We start from the raw sequence: 26,469 nt of genomic DNA, 5'->3' as shown, positions 1-26,469 counted from the left end.
CACCACTGCTGAGAGAAGCTTGCAATACAGCAGTTGTGAGCTCCCACCGACACAAAGTGCTCCTGCAGCATAGCATATAGCACTCCCTGGAGTCCCTTGCATCAGACTGCTTCCCATAGCTTCTGCTGGGAGAGGCTGGGACTGGAATAGCTGGCTGCTCCCCCATAGCTAGCGCTCCTGCCTGGCTCCCTACAGCACTCCCTGCTGGGAGAGAATGTGACTAGAATAGGAGGGAGCTCCCCCACAGCCAGAGCTCCTGCCCTGCTCCCTGGGACAGGCCAAAGCCCCTTCAGACAGACAACGAGTGAAGAGCGGTGCCTTACGGAGACATGGATTTTCCGTGAAGTCTCTCAGGAACTTCTCACACTCCTCCTCCATGTTGCCGCTCCCTCTGCAGGAGCACCAGGGCGACACTGTGATGCTGGTGATGCTCGAGTCAATGTAGTTGGGCGTCATATCGAACCCTGCTCAGGAGGAAGAAAAGGAAAAGGGAATCAGGGGCCAGAAGAGCAAAGTCTGACGGAGAGAAACAGCTCTGCGCTCCCTCCTGTCCCGACAGCCTCCCCTCACAGCAGGGTGGGCTTTGCACCAGCTTGGCTCTCGTCTTCCATGCCCAGTGGATTCCCCATGATTCAGGCAGAGCTAAAGGGAACTGCAGATGGCTCGTTCCGGCCCCCAGCTCTCCCCAACCCAAGTGGCTCTGACAGACCCCCGCTACCAGGGACTCTCCCTCCAGCTGCTCACTCAGGAACCAGCTCAGGGTGAGATCTGCAGCACAGAAGGGGAAGCAGGTAACTCAGTGGGAGATGGAGGGAGGGTAACAATTTGGTGATGAGCGAAAGGCTCCGTGTCCCATAACTAGCCCCTGGTATTGTCCTGTCTAAGCAGACACATGGCTCTTGGTCCCTCTGAGCTGGCCTGGTCTCCTGTTCCTTCCTTATCTCTGGGAATCTCGTCTGACTCAGACATGCTGCTTGCCTGCTGAACTTGCCCCTGCGTCTCTCTTCAGGCGCGATGAGCAGAGCTGCCCTGACAGCTTCACACGGGGACCTGGCCCACCCATCATCCCCTCTGCATTCCTGGTGTCAGGATGCCTTTGAGTCCTGGTGTCAGGATTATAACAACACTCCCCGGTTGCCCTCTGCGGCCCCTGCAACACTGCGCAGTAATTGTGGAGGGGGGAGAGGAGCTCCGGGTCAGAGCAAAGCTGAGAGAAGCAAAACCCTGGACTGAAGAGTGAAACTGAGTTGGAGTGACAAGGCAGCTGGATTTGCTATCCCTGAAACTCACAGCTCTCTCTCCTGCAACCTGCACCCTAGGATCTAACCTACTGTCAAAGACCTCAGGAGCACTCCTCTGGGGAAAGGCCAATCGGCATCGGCTGAGCATGCCAAACACCTCTGCCACCTTCAGTTGTTTTCTCCCAGGTGCGCCTCTAGAAACAGAGTTGTCTCCAGTAATAATACATCCTCCTTTAGCAACAGAGCTTGCTGTACATAGCAAGGCCAGCATCTCTATCCCCCTTTAACAGAGGGAAACCTGAGACTTACCCAAGGTAACGCAGCAGGTAGAGGTAGGAATAGAACCCCTCCCCCATCCACTGGGCCACAGCATCTCCCTATAACCCCACCCTGCAGCAGATGCACAAAGGGGTTTGGTGCTTTTGCTCTTGTGAGCAAAGAGGAAGGTTCCTGCAGATACATGTGGTTGTTCTTGCTGGCTACAGCAGCCTTGCTAAACTTCCAACATCTGCATCCACTACCACCCCTCCAATACGCCCCAGCACTAAGTTATTCTGTCTCTAAAGTGTCAAGTCCCCCAAGCCACGATCCATAAACCAGTCCCCCCAAACCCAGACACTGATTGAGAAAGGCAACCCTGCTGTGCTCTGCATGATGAACAAGACAGACTCACCTATCATCCCTGCGTAGGAGCCCAGACACGCCTGGTAATTATCCCCGGGGCAGCTGGTAAGTGACTGGAAAGAGACTTGACAATTTGTGTGAAAATCTGCCAGTCTTGACCTGGTTACAAAACACAGGAGAGAGAAAACAGGGTTTGGTTGGTTTGTCTGCTTTTTCCTCCCTAAGAACTAGTAAATTCAGTGGTTTTAAAGCAGAGAGAAAAAGAAGAGAAGAGAACGTATTAGAGAGGAGAGCTAAAGGAGAATAATGGCTAGGATCTGCAGCAATATTTTAATGTATATGATCTCATTCTGTAATCGATCACACTCATGCAGCGTCTACCACTGTATGTCAACCATGGCTCAACACCGTTCAGGGAGATGGTGTTACTGCATCACTGTAACAGGGCATTTATGTTATTGGGAGACAGATTTGAGTGCAAACACACGTACAAATAAGTTGACAAACGGTGACTTACATCAACCTCTTTGTAGCGTAGATCCGGGTAGGTTTTGAACATAGCTCACACCCAGAACATGAGGATGCTCTGAGGATCAATTGCCCTCCCCCCTTAGTCCTGCCAGCTTGAGTGAAAAGCACCAGCAGACTCAAGTGAGAGGTTTCTGTGCATGGATGGGACTCTGGTTAGGGGCAACACTTGAGTAGAACTCAAGTTAACTTTGCACTAAAGACACAAACCCTCAGAAGCAAGAATCAGAATGCAGAGAAAGCATGAAGGGGACAGGGTGGGCTGAGGTCCCAAGCCTGCCCCTCAAGAATAAGCAGGTTCCCAGATCTCTTTGCTGATTACAGCCATGCTGATCATCACAACCTTGCAAAATTCCACTCCTCACGGGGAGTAAGATTTCCTGATGGGCGAATGAGCTATTTATAGGGGTTGGGTTGTTTGGGGTTGGGGGGGTGTTTTTCAGGATCATGCCAAAGGTTGGGTGAGTAGATTCAAAGCCTGGGCTAGTACATTTCCATTGGGCTTTTGTAAGGCTGGATTTACAGTGAGGAAATGATATGTCTAAACGCATATGGAGAGAATATCAGAGTGCCTAACCCAAGCAGACCCATGCAAATTTCATATGGCTTCTCATGGGAACATAACAATTGCCATAACAGATCAGACCTGGCTCTGACAGTGGCCAGCACCAGCTGTTTCAGAGGAAGGGGTGAGAAACCCCAGTGGACAATTAAGGAATAACCTGCCCACAGGGGAAGATTCTTCCTGACCCTCATCAGTGGGGTTTGTGCCCTGAAGCTGGAGGATTTATATCCCTCAGCTACTCAGCAGTTCACTGGGGACAGAGTGAGACAAAGCCCTTCCTTTTATACACACACACACACATTGGGAAACAAAAGGGAAAATATTTCACCTCGTTTCCCCCTCGTTTTTTTAAACAGGCTCTCACAAACACAGGGAGACCCAGGCACGAAGGCCACCGCTTCCCCTGCCAGTAAGAGATGCTGGTTTGGAGCAGGAAGGTCTGGAGAAAAGATTCTATGAAGCATCAGTGACCCAGTCTCTCCTGCCCAGCATCCAGCCACTGCACTATGCACTGCGCACACAGCAAAAACCAGGCGAATTCACAGCAGGCCTCTTGCAACCGTGCTCACAAAGAGAGAGACAGATCAAAGCTCTCCTTCACGGCCTACTTTTTCTGCAGCCCACTTGGCAGCTGTCCTTGGGGGTCTCCCTTCCTTGCTGCTGCTAGGGATGGATGACACACCGCCCTAAGGCCCACTGAAGTCAGCGAGAGCCTGGCGCGCTTTTCCCGGCACTTGACAGGGGAAGGATTTCTGATCTGTTTACAGTTTATTCCTAAGCCAGGATGGGAACAGACACTAAGGGCCTAATTCTGAGAGGTGCTGAGTGCAGTCAGCACACCCCGGCTCCAGGGGGAGCAGAGAGTCCCCAGCACTTTGCAGGATCAAGCCTTAATGCTTTCAAAGCCTGACGGGCTGGACAACCATTGAGGGTGTTGGGTGACAGGCACTTCAGAGCCCCCACCCCCTCACTCCTCTCAGCGCAAACGCTCCCCGCCTGAGTGGCTCGTGCTTGCTTGACTTCAGAGAGATGTGGCTTCTGAGCACAGCCGAGGTTGACGTGCCTGTCCGGCTCGTTCCGAGTGGCTGGGTCCTGCCATCCCTCAGCCCCCAGGGGTGACAGAAACAGAAGGCTTCAGAGCCTCGCCAGCCAGAACAGCAGGAAAAACTCCCTCTCTTCACTTCAAACCTCTCTCAACAGCCTGACCTGCAAGCTCCTCTCTGACCCATTCAGGGGATAGTGAGCAGAGACCTGGGGGGACGTGAGAGCGGCCCTGTTACAGGGCGTGGGGCCGACTTTCCCTGTTGCAAGAGCAATCACTGTGCTGTCACGTTGCCACAAGTTTCATGCCATTAGTATCTGGGTCCACGAACGTTGCGAGGTGTTAGCATTACAGATAGGCCGAAGCAATAGCTCCTTCTAGGAACATCCCTGCCCCAGCAGTCGCACCTAGTGGCTGCAGCCAAAACAGGGCTCCCATTGTGCCAGGTGCTGTGACACCATAGAGCGAGAGACAGTCTCTGCCCTGGAGAGCTTACAGACCGAAGCAGATTAGACAAATGAGGGCAGTGCCGTCCCCCTGTTTCACAGAGGTGCAGAGAGACTAAGGGTCACCCAAGGAAGTTTTCAGACATGCTAAGGACTGAACTCAGATCTCCTGCATTCCAGGCCAATGCCCAAAGCACAAGGCTACCCTTTCTTGTGCCTGGTGCTTTGGATTAAATGAAACCTGGATCTAACTCACCCTTTGCTGGTTTACACTGCACTGCTACAATCAGCCAGTTACACGGCTAGCTGTGCATGTTACCCTGGGCCATAGTAGCTACACTGGAAATACTAGGAGTAGCAAAGCCATAGCTACACCATTATATAGTTACATGGGTATCCATGCATGTTGCACTATTATTTACCTTGCATGTACTGTGAGTAACCCTATACATTGCATGTACTGTGAGTACCCCTATACTCATTGGTCCTTGCTTACTCAGGGCCCTTCCACTGAGGAAGGAGCAGTGAGGTGGGGCCATCATTTATGTTGGTGTCCATGTACTGCACAGAGATTCCTAGTTACCCTGTAAATACTATCAGGATGGCATACAAGACACTGCCCTAATATGCTTAGCTAGTTACCAGCAGTGGCTGGTATGCTGGGACATTGCTCGCTCTTTAAGTACTGCCTACATTCCGAGTGCTCTGTAAATTTCATATCCTTGTTTGGCCACGCCGCTGCCAGCATCATTCCAGGATTGTATAATTTCACTGCTGGATCTTATCGGCCCCCTGGAATGTTAGAGGCTGGCATGCAGTTGAAGCGCCTGGGGTTGGGTTGTTTTTGTGATTTGCCGGTGACATTGAAATACAAAGTCGCAGGTTTACAAAGGGAATAAGAAACCAGAGGCTCCGCTTGCCCATACTAGCTCCCCTCTAGGCTCTCATGCTCACCCCTATGCACCACTGACAGTAGCTCTAAGCTACAGGGTGGGCAGAATGAAGGTGACAAACAGGCCAGAAGAAAGAGAAAGGATGACAGTGGTGTCAGGGACTAGGGGCGGTGGGGGAACAGACCAGAACATCCTGCTTCTGAGCATCACATAAAGATGTAAATAAAGCCTCTTCCCTTTCTTCCGAGCTCATCTTTGCTTGGGCTAGTGGCTAAGTCAGCAGACTGAAAGCCAGGCAACTTCAGTTCTGTTCCTGGCCCTACCTCAGACTGCTGGATAAGTCACTTCGCCTCTGTTTTCCTTCACACCCCTTGTTGTCTTCTCTTGCTTCTCGGTGGCAGGGGAGAGAGAGACAACAACCATAATATTTGTTACCTAATGGGAGGCTCTCGGATACCAAGGTGATAAGGGCCATATGGGAGCACAGCTATTATTATTATGTGTGTTATGGTAGTACCTAGGGACCCCAACTGAGATCATTGCATGAGGCGCTGTAAAAACACAGAATGAGACAGTCCCTGCCCTGTAGCTCTTACAAAGACAGAACCAAGGGCTAGGGGGAAGGATGGCACATACAAGCAGAGCGAACACAGTGATGGTCTGCAAACGCCATGTTAGTGCCGCCATTTTGATTGGTGTCTTCCTTCATGTGTTTTGTTTTAATTCCTTTGGAGGATGGGATTTTCTTGGGGTTGGCTAAACAGGGAGAGAAAGGGAGAAAGAGGGGACTCTGAGGAGAGGGAGGTAAGAGAAACATGGAGGATAGATAGATAGATAGATAGATAGATTTCCATAAAGGCCAATAACCAGGAGTTCCATATAGAGTTAAGGAGTTTGCTTACATTACAGCCTTACAGCTATAAGGCTTACTGCCACCAATAGGGATTTTCTTCTCAGTTACATCAAAGCCGCCTTGCAAATCGTATCATTTCAATCTAAAATTGAACTGGCAGCGCTGGGTAGGGAACTTTCTACAGTTGGGAAAGCTGGCCAAGAAAAAAATGGGGTTTCCTCCCAGGACCAGAAGTAATAATTGAACAAGAGATGAGTCAACAGAAAAAAAAAATAGCTCCAAACATAGAACAGCTTTGGCAAAGCCAGAGCTGCACTCTGTGGCTCTCTAAATGAATACTCTTCTCGATTCAGTCTAGTCAGTTCCAGTCATCTAACAAGTGGTGCCTTATTATTATTTGTGTTGCCGTAGACCTGCATACCCCACTGTGCATATACCTATGAGAGAGCGCTCCTGCCCCAAAGAGCTTGCAGTCTAAACAGACAAGACCAGCAGAGGAAGTAGTCTACGTGACACACCCACAGTCACAACATGGAATACAACCTAAGTCTCCTGGCTCCCAGTCCAGTGCCCCTAATACCTAAATTATACTGCCTCACCGTAATACCTGGAATAGGTTCCCCACATGCACGGTAAAAAACACCCATTGTGGAACTCAGTAATAACAACCGAATCTCCCTCATCAGGGTTTGCAACATACTGAGGACTGAATTGTGACTCAGCCAAACTGGGTCAATGTAGCCAGGTCCCCTGACATCATATTGCTCAGTGTAGAGAAGACCTTGGCTTTCACAGGGGAGTCTCCCCTGAGCAATTTTTTCTTGCCTCTTTCCAATTTTTTTCTTTTTGCTTCCTTGTTAATTAAATGTCAGCTCTCTACAACCAGTGATTGAATTATCCAATACTACCTGCCTAGAGCCATCCGAATTGATCAAAATAAAGGGCGGAAATTGTGTTATTTTTTAAATAGGAATGATTTGGATCCAGAGGTTTTTGATCATATTAAATGGAGGAAGAAACGAAGCCGTGATTGAATGAAGTGGAAGGATCTGCAGTAATACCCCCCATTTATACATTGTTTTTTGTCACAACGGATATCAAAGTGCTCTACAGAATGAGTGACAGATCCTGCCGAAATGCAGCCGCCCCTGGGGTGGAACTCAGCAGTTGCTTACTACACTAAGGGTATGTCTACACTACAGGATTAATCCGAATTTAGATAATTCGAATTTGGGAAACAGGTTGTATAAATTCGATTGTGCGCGGCCACACTAAGCACCTTAATTCGGTTTTTAACCACATTAATTCGGTGGTGTGCGGCCACACTACCCCATTAACTTAAACACAGTAATTCGGTGGTGTGCGTCCACACTAACCCTAATTCGAATTAACAAAATCGATTTAGGCTCTACTCCGTTCGTCGAGGTGGAGTACAGAAATCGATTTAAAGGGCCCTTTAATTCGAATTAACTGGCTCTGTAGTGTGGACGGGTGAAGGGTTAATTCGGATTAACGCTGCTAAATCCGAATTAATCCCGTAGTGTAGACCAGGCCTCAGCAATAACAACTGAGGACAGGATGCAGGTGGTTGGAAAACAAGGGTAAGAGGGAAAGTGATGTAACTTGTGCCAGTCTGGCATTCTGTGTGTGTTCAAAACTGAGTGCGGTTGGCTCTGCTATACATGCCAAAGGATTAGAAGTGAAACATGCAACAGCCACCAGGAAACTGGAAGATAAACAGTCGTCCCATGCGCTGTATCCTATACCTTCTCCTGCTGCTTATTAAGCCCTTAGCATGTAAGTTACACTCATTTTTGCTCTAAATTAGCACTTACACCAGTTTGCTGACCCACTTACTGCCTATCTACAGACTACATTTTCCAGGGCTATGTTAATGGGATGTGCCAATCTTAATGGGATTGGGGCCTTTAGACACTAGGGTAATATAAATAATTAACAGTAATAAATAATAAAATAATAACAATAGTAATAATAATAATAATGCAGATGACACCACCATTTAGTCCACTGATAAATCTGGTCCAGAGACCTCCAGTGGAGCTGCATCTACTTTAGACAGAGAGGAAAGCTGGTCTTGCGGTTAAGACAGTGGGACTTAAGAGAATGGGGTTCAACTGCTGGCTCTGCCACAGACTCCCTGTGTGACCCTGGGTAAGTCACTTAGGGAATGTCTCCGCTGCAAATAGGAGTGTGCCACCGTTCTGGCTAGCCAGGCTGGGAGGCACGCTGCCAGCTGCAGGGCAGACATACCCTTAATCTCTCTGTACCTCAGTTCTCCACTGTTACATGGGGATACTCATCTTCCTCCTCCCCACTGCTCATCTATTTAGACTGTCAGATCTTCAGGGCAGGGATTGTCTTTCGCTGTATCTGTACAGCACCTAACTCTGGGCTTGCTACTGTAATTACGTAATGTGGACCCAATTTGCCAGGTCTCCCATAAACTCATGAACATCTCTACCTGCAGAACACATAAGACTACAAGACGGGGTATCCTGAACCCCTACTCTCTTGGCTTCCAATGTGCCTGGCACAGACATTCTGTACTGAGAGTAGAGAAGCCCTGACTTCAGCATTAGGGTTAATGATATGCACTGCTATTCAGCTGGATCATGAATTATGGAGCTGCTAAAGCTAAAAGGTCCCAGGGGATTCCTGGATTTGCAGAGCAGCCCTGGTAAAGGGCAATGAAGAGATCTTTCTCTTCCTCTGGATATATTCTCTCCCTGGAGTTAGGCCTAAAAACAATAGTTTCTCTCGATTCACTACCAGTCCAGAAACAAACAGCGAGGTATGATACAGCTCACCAGAATTAATGAGCTCAGATATCACCTCCTCCTGCATGTCTCACCCCTGGCGTTTTCAATTCTCCTAAGCAGTCAAGGCGATGCTAAAGGATACAAGTGCTCAGGCAGGAACTTAAAAATGCATCAGGCCTGATTCTCAGTGACGCTAAGGCCCATTCTATGCTGCTCGGGAGCGGAAAGGGGACTTAGCATGGGAATAACTGGTCCCATGAGAATAACCTCTGTGCAGAGTGTCTTCCCTGACTGGTGAATAGCTGGTATGAGGTCCATATGTGGAGCCTGGTTCCAGCCCACTTGGGTTGGGAGGTGTCCCCAAAGAGCAGTATATTACAGCTGTTCTCTGCTTCCCAGGGCCTAATGGGGGCCAGCAAGTATGGTAAAGAGTGAAGGATGCAAAATTTCAGCCTTTGCCTTATTCTGAGACTCAATTGTCCTATGCCCTCTGTCTAGTTAGGTGTCTATATGGCCTTTGCCACCATAGGACCTGAGTGCCTCTCTCCAGTTTGAAGGGATTGCCCAAGAGAAGCATTCTGAATAACCTGCAGCATAACAAACTTGTCTTTAATGACCAAGTGGGAAAGGGCAGGACAGAGGACAGCAGGGGAGAAAGAGAAACAGCTAAGGGAATTGAATCTATTTCCCCATGTTAAGTATCCTCACACCTCTTGTTCTTTTTGCGGTTACAGACTAACACGGCTGCTACTCTGAAACCTTGCACCTCTTGTCAACTGTCCGCAATGGCCCATCTTGATTATCACTACAAAAGTTTTTTTCCTCCTGCTGATTATAGTTCATCTTAATTAATTAGCCTCTTAGAGTTGGTATGGCAACTTCCACCTTTTCATGTTCTGTATGTATATATATATCTCCTTACTATATGTTCCATTCTATGCATCTGAAGAAGTGGGCTGTAGCCCACAAAAGCTTATGCTCAAATAAATTTGTTAGTCTCTAAGGTGCCACAAATACTCCTGTTCGGCTTCCATCTCCTGGCTAACACCTTCCGACATGCTGCAAGCAGACACACCAACCGAGGGTACGTCTACACTGCAGCTCGGGGTGGGATTGCGGCTGGGGTGAACGTATCCACAGTGGCATAACTAAAACTAGCAGTGGAGATGTGGCAGCGTGGGCTTTGCAATGTGAATAAGTACCCAGCGTTCAAGGTGGGCTTGTGCAGCCCACGCTGCAGCCTGCGCCGCTGCACCTACGTTGCTGTTTTGAGCCATGCTAGCGTGTGTAAAGCTAGCACAATCACACTTCAGATTGCAGTGTGGACGGACCCTGAGAGAGAGGAGTGCGTGCTGCTTGCATGTCAGGAGTGTTCCATTCAGGAGCCACGGATGTGGGTTTTAATTCCCTCTTCTATTGTGGAAAATGTGAGAACAAAAGCAAATCAGAACGGCCTGGCCCCTGATCCAACTCCCCCACCCTTCAGTGAGCGAACTGTACATGTTGTCAGCCCTCAGGAGGAAAGGACGTCAATGCATACAACAGCCAATCCCTCTCCTCACCCCCAGTTCAGAGCCAGCTCCCTCTCCTTGCTGGAAACAAACCTCTCCTTTCGGTCATGCTCAGCTCTTTTGTTTTAGTGCCCCTCGTAAATCCAATGCAAAGCTAACCTGATAGCACTCCACTCCTCCTCACAATGCAGCAGATTAGGCTTCAGTAAACCTGCTTGTTTATTTCCCTGGTCTGTGAAATTATGCTCCCAAAGGGAAAGGCACTTTTCCACAGCCTGCAGCAGAATCAACGCAGTGACAGGCGCCCTGGGCTCCAGCCTACAAGGCTCTGAGCATTCCATCCCATACCCAGGAAAGCACCTACGCGCATGTAGAGTCTCAATGAAGTCAACTCATGTGTTTAAAGTCAGGCATGTGTTTAAGTGCTTTACTGGACTGGCTTTGGAGCACTCAGAACCTTGCAGGATTGAGTCCCCCCAGGGTGTGTCTTCACTGAGGAGTTAATCCAGGCTCTTACCAGTGTTTTACACTAACTCTCCCTACAGTCCACACCCAAAAACCGTTTACCCAGGTCTGGAGGTGCTTCAAGCCTGGGCTACCTGGCCCAGCTGGGGATGCAGGGTAGAACCCAGGCTACACTTTCACTTGGGCTAGAACCCGCCTGCTTTGCAATGAGGACACAGGCTAAATCACTCAAGTGCTGATAGTCCTGTAATGTCTTCCCATAATTCCCCCGGTAGGGCAGACAAGTTCTCCCATAATTGACAACTGGCTGGGAAAGAATCAGAATATCTGCTCAAAGTAACTCAGATAGGGCTTTGCAGTGTAGGTGCTCACACCCGAATGAGGCTAACACACGTGTTCAGGTGGCCATGCAGATCAACTGGACTAACTCTGCAGTGAAGACACACCCTAAAAGGGGAAGGAAAGTTGTGCCACCCCTCTACAAAGATTTCACCCTTTCTGCAAATTTTCTAGCAGAAAGGTACTTTCAAGGAAACAGCCAAATTTAGGAGAATATTCATAGGAAGCAAATTTGGAGGGCCAGATCCTCCCCTGATGTAAACCAGTGTAGCTCCATTGATTATGCCAGTTCACCCCAGATGAGGATAAAGCAAACTGAACTTGCAAACACAGCCATTCACGCTGGAAATCTGATTGTAAGAGTTACACTCCTCCCACCAGGGAATGGAGTCAACACCATATGACCTAGGGGCGCACGACACTATCTCAGGCTATGTCTACACTGCGGCTGCAGGTGTAGTTTCCAGGTTGGGTAGATGCACGTCTACTAATAGTCTGGACAGAGACATGGACTAACCACCCAAGTACACACCTAGGGTCTTGGATGGGATTGTACTCAAATGGCCAGCTGCTGCTTCTGCTGCCTAGCACCACTCCGGCCACACTGCTATTTTTAGCATGCTAGCTTGATCAAAGCTAGCATGTGTACATCTACCCAAGGTGGAAGTTACAGCTGCAGTGTGGACATACCCTCATCAGAGTTTGAATACTGAATGGTCATGAAGAGCTGCTCATTAAGAACCCACAGACCAATAATTGTTCTGCAATTAATTTTGAATGAGGGTCTGTTCACAAACACACAAAAAAGTAAGAGGGAAACTCACAAGAAAGAACACAGGGATTGCCAGACTGGATCAGAATTGGTCCATCTAGCCCAGTACCCCATTTCTCTCAGTGGCCAAGACCAGCTGCTTCTGAGGCAAGGGCAAGAAACCCTGCAGTAGGCAATTATGGGGTAATCTTCCCCCACAAGAAGTTTCTTCCTGACCCCCATTAATTAGAGGTTGATGAATGTCATGAAGCATGGGGGTTTCTATCCCTAACTGAATACATATTTTGGTACAAATCAATCTCCAAAGGCAGCATCTGTGGAGAAAGGAGGAAAGGTTTGCTCTTGCTAGTGGTACAACCGGATATACAACAGCAGGCAGGTTGCAAACAGAAACAGGTCCTGCTGAGCAGTGGCAGCTGAAAGGAGAAGGGATGCCAGGATAGATGTGCAAGGGAAAGTTAAGCAACAACACCCAGTACCAATGGAATGGAAAACTGTGGATACAGCATCCCAGGGGGAAATCAGAACACCAGGGCTGAGCCACCTTACAGAGCATCTGGTCAACCCCATAGAGTTGAAGACATTGAATGCAACCAGCTGTAAGCTTTGTCAGCTCTGGGTGTGAAGAGCCCTGCCTGCCTTCCCCGGAGAAAGAGCATCGGCAAGGGTCAGAAAAGAACACAGTGCTGCTCGGGAAGCCACTGCTGCTAGCACTTGAGAAGGCTGGGTGCCACTCACCGCTTACATCTGGGACTTACATTTCACAGCTGGAGTGTGTGCTCTGCTCAAGGGGGTGCTAATAGGGGGACTGTGACTCAGAGGACTTGTGCTCTATTCCCTGCCCTATGGCACTGATCTGCTGGGCGACCCTGGGTGAGTCATTTCACCACTCTGCACCCCAATCTGCCCATTTGCAAAATGGGGATACTACTACCTCCTGGGGTGGGATGGGGGGCATTTGTGAGGGTTAATTCATTAATGTACTATGGTGATGGGCACCAATGCAAAAGCACAGATAGCATGCCTGCAAGGTGCCTGGAGATCCAGGGAGGACAGGGACTAGAGAAGGGCAAAGAATTATTATTAGAGATGATCCTGGAAGAGAAACCTAGATCCAAACCAGCCCTGCAGGGGTTGTGCAATATCTGCACCCAGATCTGGATTTCCCAAATGGCCCCTATCTTCATAATGGGCCAGACCAAATCCCTGAATCCCAATTGCCACCCAGCTCTGGGCCATTCAGCATCCAGGCAGCTTGAGCCCATCTTTGATGATGCAACATGAGACGCAGACCACGTGAATCCAGAGCAGGGGAGACCCGGCTCCCACATCTGCCACCTCTCTTCCAGCACCCATTGCCCTTGGTGTTGCTATTACCACCTCCAGACTGACCTCCATGGATGTCCAGCCTGTGCCTGTGCCTGACTCCTGTCCTCAGTGCCCATCCTAAACACTCCAGCCCTGCTGCAAAGGAATAAACCACCCTGCAGGAGATATCCAAAGCTGTAGCTAGACTGCAGGGGACAGAGCGCTGCGGAGTATTGACTCTGGTGGATGGGCAAAGGGGTGGTGTAAGAAGCTCTAACCCCATTGCCCACCTATGCAGGGAATAGTCCCTGTCCCTGAGCTCCCTGGGGGCCTGATTCTCCTTGCAGATGTGCTGGTGTAAATCAGGAGTGACTCCGCTGAAGTGGCGCTGCATTGGTGTGGACTCAGTGCAAGCAAGCTTAGAATCAGGCTATGTGAGTGCAAGCAGCAGGGAGAATGTTAGTGCCGCCAGGGATGTGAGACACTCCAAAGTGGGTGCCCCCACCCCCACTTCTTTTTCACACCAGCTGGCACAGCTGAACTATGCATTGGAAAGCATGTGGTTCCTATGGACAGGAGGCCACTTCTGAGCATGCTCCTCCTAGGGCATTCATACCCCCTGCAGGCTGTATGTCGCTAGGGGCTGCAGCAATGCCTCCCCATGCACAAGGCAGAGAGAAGGGAGGGAGGCTAAGAATGTAGAGTCTAGTCTACCCTAGGAATCTGGAGTCCTGGGCTAAGGACTTGATCCAGCTCCCACTGAAGTTAATTGGACCCTTTCCACTGACACCAGTGAGGTTAGATCTGGCCTTAAAAGCCCCCATAACCTCTTGCCAATCTGCAGGCAAGGGGGGACCTGCCCCACTGCAGAAAAACTCTGATGCTTTCTCAACATACTTGTGCTAAGAAGGTACTTGAGCTCCTTCCTTCTTTGCTTCCCCCATCCCCGCCCCCGCCCTTCCTCAGGAGATAAATAAAGTTCATGACAGCATCTCCCTCTCCCAGAATTAGAGACAAAGTTATGTCAATTCCCTTAAAGAACTGTGGCAAGTTCATCACCAAGCGTGATGGAAATTTGTCAGCCCACTCCCTGGGGCCCTGCTCCTGGCTTGTAGCATCCTCTAAGGCAAATGTTATTCTTTTCATAATACATGACAAGCCAGCTGGTAATCTTTCCATAATATCCAAGCCAGATGTCACTCTTTCCGTTATATACAATGAGTTCACAGTCGTTGGATGACATTCTAACTGCCAGGAATAAACCTTTTTGGAACAGTCCCATGGCTTCTCAGATTTCTGCCTTTAAGTGCCTCGGTGAAGAGAGACAGAGCCAAGTCCGTTTTAGCAGCAATGTGGGGAACTCGTGCCAAATTGCTGCTCACAACTCCAGGCAGCAGGTGGGCCTGGCCAGTCTTTGCCTAGAAATCTGAGACCTGCTTTGGAGTCAGCTTCCCTGGCAGCTGAGGTCAAATCCCATGAAAGAGGGAGGAGGAGAAGAGAGAGAGAGAGCGCGCACCAAAAATCTTGGCTGTCAAGTTATTTTCCTGAAATCCAGCCAAGAAAAAAGGAACAAAAAAAGGATTAAAAGAAAAGAACAAATGAGCCCAACCCAAATGCTGAATTTCAAAGTTAAAATTCTCCGGCTTGTTTCCCCTTTGATGAATTCATCTCGGAAATGTGTTTTCCTTCTGGACGAAAAGGCTGGGACAATTCAATTTGGCTGGGATTCCCTGGCTAAGGTTTCCTTGTGCCCTTTAAAGGAAAACAGGCAGAGCGCTGTTGAATTTGACCACATTAAGTTAGCTCAAGTCACCTGCAGCTGTTCCAGTCATGAGAGGTGGGAAGGGTGCAGTGCCGAGATTTTCCAAGTAACTAGTCATTTGGAGTGCCTAACTTTTTCTATGCCCAGTGTGGGACAGTTTGAAGGGGCTTGATTGTCAGAAAGTATGGCGCACTCAGGTCCTTTTAAGACATCTGAACCTTGGCACCCAAAATCATTGGTCACTTTGGAAAACTTGGCCTGCAGTCACTGATATCAGAGACAAGGTGGTAACAGCAAACCACTGCCAATCTGACCTGGGAAAAAATTCCCTCCCGACCCCAAATATGGTGCTCAATTAGAACCTGAGCATGTGGGCAAAACCCATCAGCCAGACACCTGGGGTCATCTATCAGGTTGATCAAAGGACTGGGGAACCTACCTTAGGAGAGGAAACTTAAGGAGTTTGGCTTGTTTAACCTAATGAAACAAAGGCTGCGGGGAGATATGATTGTTCTCTATAAATACATCAGAGGGATAAACACCAGGGAGGAGGAAGAGTTATTTAAATTAAGGGCCAGTTCTGGCACAAGAACAATGGATATAAACTGGCCATCAACAAGTTTAGACTTGAAATTAGGGGAAGGTTTCTAACCATCATGTGTTGGTTTCTAAACATCATGTATACAAAAACCTGTAGGAGAACACTTCAACCTCCCTGGCCACACAATAGCAGATGTAAAGGTAGCCATCTTACAGCAAAAAAAAAACTTCAGGACCAGACTCCAAAGAGAAACTGCTGAGCTTCAGTTCATTTGCAAATTTGACACCATCAGATCAGGATTAAACAAAGACTGTGAATGGCTATCCAACTACAGAAGCAGTTTCTCCTCCCTTGGTGTTCACACTTCAACTGCTAGCAGAGGACCTCACCCTCCCTGATTGAACTAACCTCATTATCTCCAGACTGATTCTTGCCAGCATATTTATATCTGCCCCTGGAAATTTCCATTACATGCATCCGACGAAGTGGGCATTCACCCACAAAAGCTTATGCTCCAATACATCTGTTAGTCTTAAAGGTGCCACAGGACTCTCTGTTGCTTTTTACAGATCCAGACTAACATGGCTACCCCTCTGATACTTGACATCATGTGTTGGTAATTCATCGCTGACCGTAATGTGGAACTGTATCAAATACTTTACTGAAATACAGGTAGATTCTATCTACTGCATTTCCTTTGTCTAGAAAATCAATTACCTTCTCAAAGAAAGTGATCAGGTTGGTCTGGCATGATCTACCTTTAGCAAAACCATGTTGTACTTTATCCCAATTACCATTTACCTCTAGGTCTATAATTACTCTCTTTCAAATTTGTTCTAAGACCTTGCATACAATTGAGGTCAAATTAACAGGTCTGTAGTTTTCACTCTTTTCCCCTTTCTTAAATATAGGTACTTCGTTTGCAATTCTCCAGTCGCAGGGTACGACCCTGAGTTTACAGATTCATTAAAAATCCTTGCTCTTGGGCTTGCAATTTCATGAGACAGTTCCTTTAACATTCTTGGATGAAGATATCTCCCTGCCTCGTTTGGTCCCATTAAGTTAATTTCTACTTCATATCCTTGTTCCCATTGGCTACCCTGCTGCACCTCCAAGCTCCTAATTACCCCTATTGAAAACTAAGGCCCTTCACAATCTTGTAACATATTTATCCTCACAGCACCCTGTGAGGCAGGGCAGTGCTATTATCCCCATTGTACAGATGGGGAACTGAGACCCAAGAGACTAAGCCCAGAGCTTCAAAGGTATTTAGGCACCTAAATCCCATTGATTCCACTTACATACCTATGAGAATCTGGGCCTCAGAGACTTGCCCTAAGTCACACAATGCCCCCACACACACCAGGTCACGTTTGGAGGCAATTCTGGTTTTTATATGAATCAACGTTCTTCGAACCTATGATTAGGCCACAACTGAGATCACAGCCCCATTGTGCGCAACTGCGCATTGCTGTACAGACCCAGAGTGAGAGACAGTCCTTGCTCTAAAGAGCTAAACAGACAAGACAGACAAACGGTAGGAGGGGAAACAGAGGCACAGGGAAGGGAATCAGCTTGCCAAAAGTCACACAGCCAATCAATGGGATAGCCAGGAATAGAACCCACATCTCTTGAACACTAAGCAAGGACCCTAACCATTGGGCCACACTGCTAATGCGTATGATTGCCTAGTTACCGTTGTCCCTAATCTCATGTAAGCATTTCGGATGCTGTTTGTCAGTGCCACCAAGACACCCACACTCCAGCATTAAAAGTCTCTTCCAGAGCATTTTTTAGCCAGCAAGGACTCCTGAGGGCTGTAACACTTTGATCTCATTTCTGTGGCTGGGTTTAGCGTGGGGGTGTAGTGGGTGGCCTGTGATAGACAGGAGGTCAGACTGGATAAGCTGGTTGTCCCTTTGGGCCTTAAACGCCATGACTCCATGAGAACGGACACCAAGGTGCCTAAGTGGCCCTAACTGTGCTCCTTCCTCAGAGCCTGGCAGGGTCTCGGCACAGCACCAGGAACAGTTTGAGGAATTTGCTGCCCCATGAACCATATCACGCACTTGAGTATTTCAAGCAGAAAATATCCACAACGTGGAAATTACTCAAGATGCATTTTCATGGGCCCTTTACAAGGACCGAGGCAAAATGGCTTTAATGGACAGAGGCGTCTGCACACCAGCTCTGATGTGCCCCTCCCTCAGCAGTTCAGTGCCTGTCCGAATCGCTGCGATGCACCATGGAACTCTCATGAGTGCAACCAGAGGCAGAAGATTTTCAGCCACCCACCCGGCAGGCAGGATGAAAGCGCTAGAAAGAGCAATGCCCCCATTGCTGCCTGAGAGCTTTCGCGCTCGGCTCGGCCTCCAGCGCCGCACCCCCCTGCCTTTGTTTGGTTAGGGGGAGGGTTGGCTATGTCAGAGCATCCAGGGAGTGTGCACCTCACACAGACAAGCGCTCACCAAAAGCTCTACAACCCCAACAGGGCACACACTAAACTCGCAGCTGGTAGGCCGGGCTGAGATTTCAGGAGGGATCTGTAGAGGGAAGAGCAGGACTGCATGGGAGGCCGAGAGTGTAGGGAGCCCTGTGCTTCTGCAGCAGCACTTAACGGGCTCCTCAGACTCTGCCCCCTCTGAGCCCTGGGGCCCAATAAGCCATGCCAGGGGAAACCTTCACATGCAGTATCTATGCAGACACTTGCCTTCCCCCGCTCAGCAGTGGCCCCTCTCATTCACTAACCTATTCCTTCAGCATAGACTACCCAAATCAGCACTCAACCCCCCTTCCCTTATGTTCACTCTGCCCGCTCCTCGATCAACCCTGCTCACCCCTCTCCAAGGTCCTCCAGGACACATGCCTATGATGCTCATTTTGCACCCTGGGTTCACCAGGGTGTGTGCGCAGAGCACAAGTGGGGAGTCAAAGGAAGGATGACAGATTGGGTAGGGCCCAAGCCTGGGACTTAGAAGACTGGCTTCAGTTCCCTGCTCTGCTACAGCCTGCCGGTGTAACCATGGATGAGTCACCTAGCCCCTCTATGTCTCAGTTCCCTCTCTGTAAAACAGGGATAACAGCACTGCCCTGCCTCACAGAGGTGTGTTGAGGATAAAGAGTGTGAGGTCCTCAGATACCACTGTAACAGGGTGAGTATAAGTCCCTAGATAGATAGGAACAGAGCTGGGTAGATAACTTACACAAAAATGAAATTTGTAGGGCAAAAAAATGTGTTTCTATTGAAAACAGAAGCCACTAGATGGATGATGCAGTTCCATCAGATAACCCTGGCAAAACGTATGACCAATAAGGAGAATGAGTCTTTATGCATTTAATTGTTCAAGTTCAGAAGTGGTTTATGTCTGAGATGTTGTTAAGAATGCATGTCCATGAAAACATGTGTGCGACACAGAGTTTGGCATTTGTGAGGACTGTGGTTGGTTAGCTAAAGGAGTCCAAAGGAAAAGAGAGGGAAGCAGGGGAAAAATCCACAAGAGGAGCATTTATACATGTTTCCTCATCAATATGTCACTGAAGAAAGTAAAATATGGAAATTTCACTTGGCCCATGAAGAGCTATTGGCCCAGATTTGGAGACTAAAGTCAATCATTATGGTGTGACACAGAGGAATCTTAGTCATGCTTTGAGTGCAAATCTCAACTGAACCTTAGCTCTGAAATCTGTGCCAGGGAATATCTTGTAATAAATGTACACACACCTGCCACTTCATAAAAACCTTCCTGTCATAATGGAAGCTGATGATGAATAAAAGGAAAGAGGGAGAGGGGAAAGAAAAGGAGACCAAAAAAACTAAACCCAGTAAAAGCAGCTAAACCTAGAGGCAGTGAATAGCTGTGTCTTTTATGATAAACTTAAGGTAAGTTATTATTTAGGGGACTAAGGATTTTGGGTACATTAGATTAGAGAGAGAGAGAGAGAGAGGAATAAATTAGGTCAGATAGACAATAGGTTGGCTGCAAAGATAAGTCCACTTTGTCTTTGAATTAGGAAATAAAATCACCCATATTTTTTAGGACACTACATTTTGATTCATCACGGATAAGTGCACTTGAAAGATTTTTTTATCCACTCGCCTATGTTCAAAACCTATTATTACCCAGTAAGAGAAGGAAAGAATTAAATGCACACATCATTTGATTTTAATTGAAGGAATGTTCTATTTCATTGAACTGCTAACTAAGCTGAACAAGAGATTGTGTTTACATAAGCAAACCCTGAGTCAGTATAGACTGGCTGTCACATTAAGTCAATACTTATGAAGGTTCTCTATTTAATTATTCAGTGAGAATTGACTTATTATTGTGTTAAGAGTGTGGTTAGCCTTGAGCAAGGTAGCCACTGAGCTGAAAGATTTCTTTAAACTTTCTTTGAATGCTGATCTGGTTTCTGCTGAAGATTTGAGGTCTTTTATCATTATCATCTTTCTGAGTAGTGCAGCCACTTCTCTTGTGCAAAGAAATGAATTAGGAGGGAGGGGAATTCAGAGGTTTCTGTTATTCCTCTCTTTCACCACTTCCTTTGGTTCTCTTTATTCCCCTTCAGCATTGCACAGGAGGACAGATCCAACAACCTCTATGCAGAAGTCAAGTGAAGAAGGGACTTTGCATTTTTCTAAACCACAGTTAGGTAAATCATCAGTTATTGGGAGTTTGGAGGAGAATTTTCTATGGGGGCAGGTCATTCCATCACGGCAGGGTTCCTTGCACCTTCCTCTGAAGCAGCTGGAGCTGACCACCACCAGAGACAGGATATTGGGCTAGATGGAGCCCTGCTCTGCTCTGGAGATTCCTAGGTTCCTATCAGAGATTTGCATTTAGGCATGTAGGGCTGGCTATGGAGAGCGTAAGGGGCTCTAGAATCATTCACCTCTAGCTCACAAATTCAAACCCAGCCTAGGTCATTACTGGTGCAACACTGCTGCCTCTGACAGTTGTACAGTAGTGTTCATGTGGCGGGATGCCGCCCTGCTCCCAACAGACAGGCATCTGCATAGCAAAAATCTCTGCAATCATTAGAAGTCTCTGCCGACACACCAAGGACTCAGTGCACCTTGGCAGACAATCCTCTGCACCCCCATGGAAGAGACCCCTCCAGTGAGATTGAACTCATTTGTAGGGGCATAGCACGGAGGAAGCTTGTCACACTGCGTCTGTTGTGTGGATGAGCAATGGTTTTTTTTTCCCCCCCTCTCAAGAGCTGTCAAACCAGTGCCAGATTCACCCTACAAGACTGTAAACTGAAAATATAAATTGAGCATAATTTTAACTGGTGACTGGATAAATAACCCCCTGGCTGTCCCAGTTGGGACTAGTTACTTTGGCACGGCGTGAACAGCAAGGCAAGGAGCAAGGCAACAGAGAATCTGGCCCTCCATGTTTTCCATATACCCATCTGCAGCAGGGAAGGGACAATCCTTGCAGATGGATTGAGTGAGACCCAAAGGAAGGCTGAAGGTTTCAAGCACAGCAAGCATCCCTTGGTACCAAACCAGGCTGACTAATCAGGGAGCGATGCTGAAAGAAGCCACCATGTAGGCCCCTCCTCACCCCCAGGGATATCTAAACCTCAGTCTGGGGCCTTAACGGGAAAGGAAGGATTCCTTTATCACGCACAAATTTTACACGACAGTCAGAGCATCCTTCATCTATAGCAGTGCAGGCATAAAACAGGGCAGGTTGGATAACAGCCTGACCCCCTTTGGATTCCTCTTCACAGTCAACCTTTGGGACCTCATCAAAAGGCTCAGCCCACCAGAAGAGCACATCAGTAGTGGCAATTCAAGTGGGCTTGCTTTCAGCTGGTCTCCACTGGTTTCTACTGGTCCCTACTGATGAAGCAGTAGGCCGAGGGACCAGTAGTCTGACCCAAGTATTCTGAACTCTAGTTGCCAACAGGAAATGGTTAACATTTGGTAACTGGAATTTCAGCAACAGTGTAACTAGCCACAAATGAGTGCTGACCTGCTGGCCTGACAACGAGCAATGGAGAGTTCCCTCCCACTTCACCATGCGGATATAAGCATCCAAAGACACTCGGCCAAATGCAAGCCTACAGAGTGGGGAAAGCGACCCAATAAGATCTAGTCAAGATGATAACGTTAAACCATGCCATAGCCTAGAAAGTCCCCAACAGGCGGCCAGCAGGAATGCCTGCTTCCCATCTCATTATATAAATCTATCTATTCTATTCATTTCTTTATTTGTTTTTCAAAACACTCGGTAAGTCCATGTACATATTTTCCCCTTCTTCTTCTTTCTGGGGGAATATCTTGACAGCTAAACAGCAGCACTGAGCCACTCTCATTACATGTTGTAATGAAAAAGTTGAGCTGCTCCGATGCTGTTTATCAAGGAAACATCCATTATAAATGACATTTTGCTTGTACTAGCAAAGGATATGAAGCTGGGGACACAAGTTAAATATATATACATACACATACATACATATACTATATATAGTCAGTGCCAGAATCGAATAATCACCCTCTCCCCATCCCATAAGCCAACTGTTTTAGGGGGAGAGGATTGGGAAAGGGGAAAGAAACCGAAGAAGAATTAAAAGCTGCCCTGCCTTTGGATGCTGTGGAAATTCAGCCTGTAGAGGATGGGAAATTCTTAAGTACCAGCATCAGTGAAGCATATAAGACCAGATTATTTGTGGTCTTGACTTGCTGATGCAAGATGAAAAATACAGCAAACTGCAGCTGCTGAAATCAGCTTTTTCCCCTGCTTCCCTTTCCCCTTAGCTGAGGTTAGTGTTTTGCAAAAGGCTTTTATATTCTGGGAGCTAAAACCTGTCCATTGCAATCAGACACACAGCACAGGGAGTTTGTCAGAATTCTCAGTGGCAGAGGGGAAGGCTTCCTGGCACAAAAAGCCTTGCAAATCACAACGCTCCCTCCTCTCACTCTTCAGCACTCAGAGAGCGGGAGAGGGCCAGGGCTTGGGAGCTGGAGGGTCTCTCAGGGGCCTTTCAAAAGGCATCATAATATAAATGAGGAGGAGTGGCAGGATTTCATGCTAAGGCACCTAGAGATCTGGCCTCTCCAACCTCCCCTCTCCACATCCCAAATCTCTGAATCCAACCATCTGGTGAGGAAGAACAGAGTTTCAATAAGACTGAGCAATGAAGAGGCAATGGCATGCTGCATTGAACAGAGTCTATTTACAGAATAGGCTGAGACTGTGCAGCTCGCTTCACCAGTATCCTGGCCAGCATTTCAAGTCAAGTATCTGGTGGCAACATTTAGTGTAATAACCCTAGTACATGCCCAGGCATTCCAGCTTCGCACTGCTGGAACTGAAAGCTCCGCTGCAGTGAGAGAACCAGGACTAGACTAGTAAGGAATGCTGCAGTAAGGACTGACCTGCCTCATTAGAAGTGAGAGAGAAGCTCAAGACTAGAGGAGCAGGGGGTACCTCAGGATGAAAGAGGTGCATTGGCTGAGCGACTGGGACAGGACTAGAAAAATCAATAGATGCTAGAAAGTGAGAGTAAGGCACAATGAGAGACTGGGTTAGTTGCACCAGGGCTGGAAGAGCCAAGGGGACTGCAGACAGGGCCGGTACAACCTATTAAGCGACCTAGGCGGTCGCCTAGGGCACTAGCATTTGGGGGGCGGCATTTTCTTCGGCGGTGACCGCGGCGGCCAGATCTTCTGCCGCCCCAGTCGTCGTCGGCATTTAGGCGGAGGGAGGTGGGGCGGGGGGTGCGGGGAGGGCCGTCTGCAGCAAGTAAGGGTGGGGGCGTCACGCAGGGGAGCTCCCCGCCCCAGCTCACTTCTTCTCCACCTCTTCTCCTGAGCATGCCGCCCCGCTCTGCTTCTCTCCCTCCCAGGCTTGCGGCGCCAAACAGCTGATTGGCGCCGCAAGCCTGGAGGCGGGAGAAGTGGAGCAGCGACGGCGTGCTCGGGGAGGAGGCGGAGCAGATGTGAGCTGGGGTGAGGAGCTGCCGCATGGCTATCAGGGCAGGGGGGGGGGGGGGGGGGCGGGGGGGGGGGGGGGGGGGGGGGGGGGGGGGGGGGGGGGGGGGGGGGGGGGGGTAGGCCTCAGGGAAGGGATGGATCAGAGGTGAGCTGGGGTGCGGAGCTGCCGCACGCCTGGGGCGGCAAAAAAGCCAGAGCCGGCCCTGAGTCCAACCCCCTGCTCAAAGCAGGACCAATCCCCAACTACATTGAGTTCCATGGGCTTTGGATTGAACATGAAGGGGCTGGATTTTTTTTAAAGGGCTCAGGACCTGCAGCTCCCAGTAAAGTCAATGGGAGTTTGAGGCACTTAGCACCTCTGAAAATCAGGCTGTACATGCAGAAACAGTGTTGGTACCTTGGGGCATGGTGCAGGATGGCTGCACTCAGGCTGGTCTACAGTTGTTCAGTGTCCAGCAGTAGCATGAGAGGGACCAGTTCTCCTTGTTGGTCACCCCAGTGTAAACCAGGCGTAACGCTACCAAAATCCACGGAGTCGCATCAGGGTGCAGGTGGCACGTGTGTGGGAGCCGAGTCAGGCCCAGAGCAGCTTCTTTCTTAGATACAGCCCCAGGGAGCTTTAGCTCAATCCAAACTCATTTTCCAGGTGAGCTATTCTCTGGGGTGCTAAAGCACACAGCCCAGCATGCTCGATGTCTAAAGCCAAGTCCCGTATCGGAACTTCCCAGAATGGGGTGGGCTTGGAAATCCAGGTCAGGCTCTGCAGCCTGGGTGCCCTTTCTAAACCCATCACAATTAGATCATTCAGCAGGACCTAACTTTCAGAAGCGCTAAGCCCCAGGCAGTGCTCAGTGACGTCAGTGCGGGCTACAGATGCAGCTCAGCACTTCTTAAGATCAGCCCACAAAGTTGCGATTCACCCCAGCACAAAGACAGTGCACCCCTTCAGCCTCCCTGAGCAGCACAACTATAAAATGGGGCCGCTGCATTTCCAGGCCCATTCCAGCCAGCAAACGAAATCCAGTTCCAAATCTTCTCCTCCCACCAGGGAACTATACCCAGAGCCAATTCCAGATGGGCACAGAAATCCAGTCCATGTTTCTATTCTCTTTATTCCAGGTGCATGAATCCTCTCTACCTGTAGGAAATGTATGCTCAGCCTGAGGGCTGCAATGTTTCATTTGTGTCGGTCACAAGTAAATCCAAAGGTGGCAGTGTAGGAGCGTGTGGCTCTCGTAGAGCGTGTGGCTGTGGAAAGACACCAATGGCAGCGTATGCAAGCTCACTGCCAGCACAGACTTACATCCAGCCGGCTGGCTAGCAGAGGGGTAGAGAGCGCAGCCTACGGCAGCTCTCTGGGGGAAGTGCAGCTGTGAAGGGCAAAGCCATAGAGGGGGAGCCAACCGCCTGAGCAAGGTTTGCGTCAGCTGGCACGGCCTCTGATGGTCTTAGGCAGGGGAATAGCTGATCACGCCATGGTGGGAGTGAACAGCATCCCTATTGCTCTGGCAGCATTTGGCTTCACCAGTGCAGGGGTGAAGCCGTTACTGATTTTGGGTCCCTGCCCTCTTGGCCACCGTGTTTGCCCCTCTACAGTTTGGACTTTTCTAATCTTACCTTGGCCCATTCGGGGCAGCCTGGGGCATCCACAGAACACAGTGGGTGTCTCTGGGTAACAGCAATCCAGCCCACAATGGAGCAATGTTAGCAGAGACTGGAGGTAAAGCGCAAGCGGCACGTTGTTCACTTCACCGCCTCCTCTCATACCCGCAAGGCTGTTTATATGAGCTGCAGCCCTCCAGGCTGGTACATTGTCTGCTAGTTAAAATACCTCCATTTCCAGCATTCAGAAAATAGCTGTCTACAGTATTGCTTTCAGCCATAATGGAAAACTGATAGCTTTTATCTCCCCAACTTTATGACTATTGATAGGACAGAGGCCAGTGTCTGACGACCATTTAAAAGCCAGCCCTGTGCAGTCAGACAGCAGCAGCAAAAACCAGTGAAATCTCCAGAATGATTGTCTGGCTGAGAATACGCCACCAACATCCAGTAAACAAAGGAACTAAAAAAAGAAAGAAAAGAAAAACTTTCCATCTGGGGGCAGGGGAGGGGAATCAGAAAAAAAATATTCCAGTATTGACTTCTGCAAGCACTACTTCTCCAAGGTCAGTCTCAGTCCCACGGTGTTGGGCATCCTGCCTGCCCAAGCTTCATAAGGGGAGGACAGGAATTTAAGAACATCGGAATTGCTGTACTGAATCAGACCAGTGGCTCACCCAGCTCAGTCTTCAGAGTTGCCCGCTCTTGCAGTTTTATTATGAGTCTTGCAGCGTTTGATGTTTTTTCTTAAAGCTCCAGCTCCCTGGATTCATGTCATTAAATGAAAATCTCACTTTATGGTTAAAAAACTAAGTTTCAAGCCCTAGCAGTTGGGAAGAAAATCTGGAAAATGTGACCTGACCTGAGTGTAAAGCTAGGGGGTAAGAAATCAGAAGGCAAAGAAAATGAATCCAAAATTATTGCTGTGCATAGGTCAGAAGTTCATTTTTCTAGAGGATTTTGAGATTTTGACGTTTAGCTGCATTCCAAATTGGAGCAAAAATTTCAAAGGAAAGAAAATTCCAAAACATTTTTTTTTGTTTCTGGTCAATCAAAATGTTTTGATTTTAACATTTTTTATTTGTATTACAATATATAATTGCAAGACACAAATAGTATGTAACAAAATTTAAGGAACTCAGCAAATTGAAGAGACATTTCAAAATGAAAAAATGAAACATTTTTTTCCAAAAATGTTGAAAAAGGCCATTTTGACATTGCTGGAATGCTCCCTCTCCCTCTTCCCTCC

The 26,469-nt window shown here is 48.5% G+C and overlaps 1 protein-coding gene across 1 annotated transcript in view; it reads right to left on the bottom strand.

The window, feature by feature from the left end:
* GFRA2 (GDNF family receptor alpha 2) overlaps positions 1 to 26,469 on the bottom strand; it is an 84,263-nt gene that overhangs the window by 12,842 nt on the left and 44,952 nt on the right. Inside the window, exons 5-6 of the mRNA XM_029912747.1 lie at positions 1,915 to 2,024; positions 324 to 464 (exon numbers count right to left, since the gene is read on the bottom strand). Coding sequence (XP_029768607.1) covers positions 324 to 464; positions 1,915 to 2,024 — 251 coding nt within the window. The remainder of the gene's footprint in view (positions 1 to 323; positions 465 to 1,914; positions 2,025 to 26,469) is intronic.

Source organism: Terrapene carolina, unplaced genomic scaffold, assembly GCF_002925995.2.
Source record: "Terrapene carolina triunguis isolate 2854851 unplaced genomic scaffold, T_m_triunguis-2.0 Scaffold53, whole genome shotgun sequence".
Lineage (NCBI taxonomy): Eukaryota > Metazoa > Chordata > Testudines > Emydidae > Terrapene > Terrapene triunguis.
Note: the sequence above shows the minus strand (reverse complement) of the source record. Positions and strands in the feature narration are given on the sequence as shown.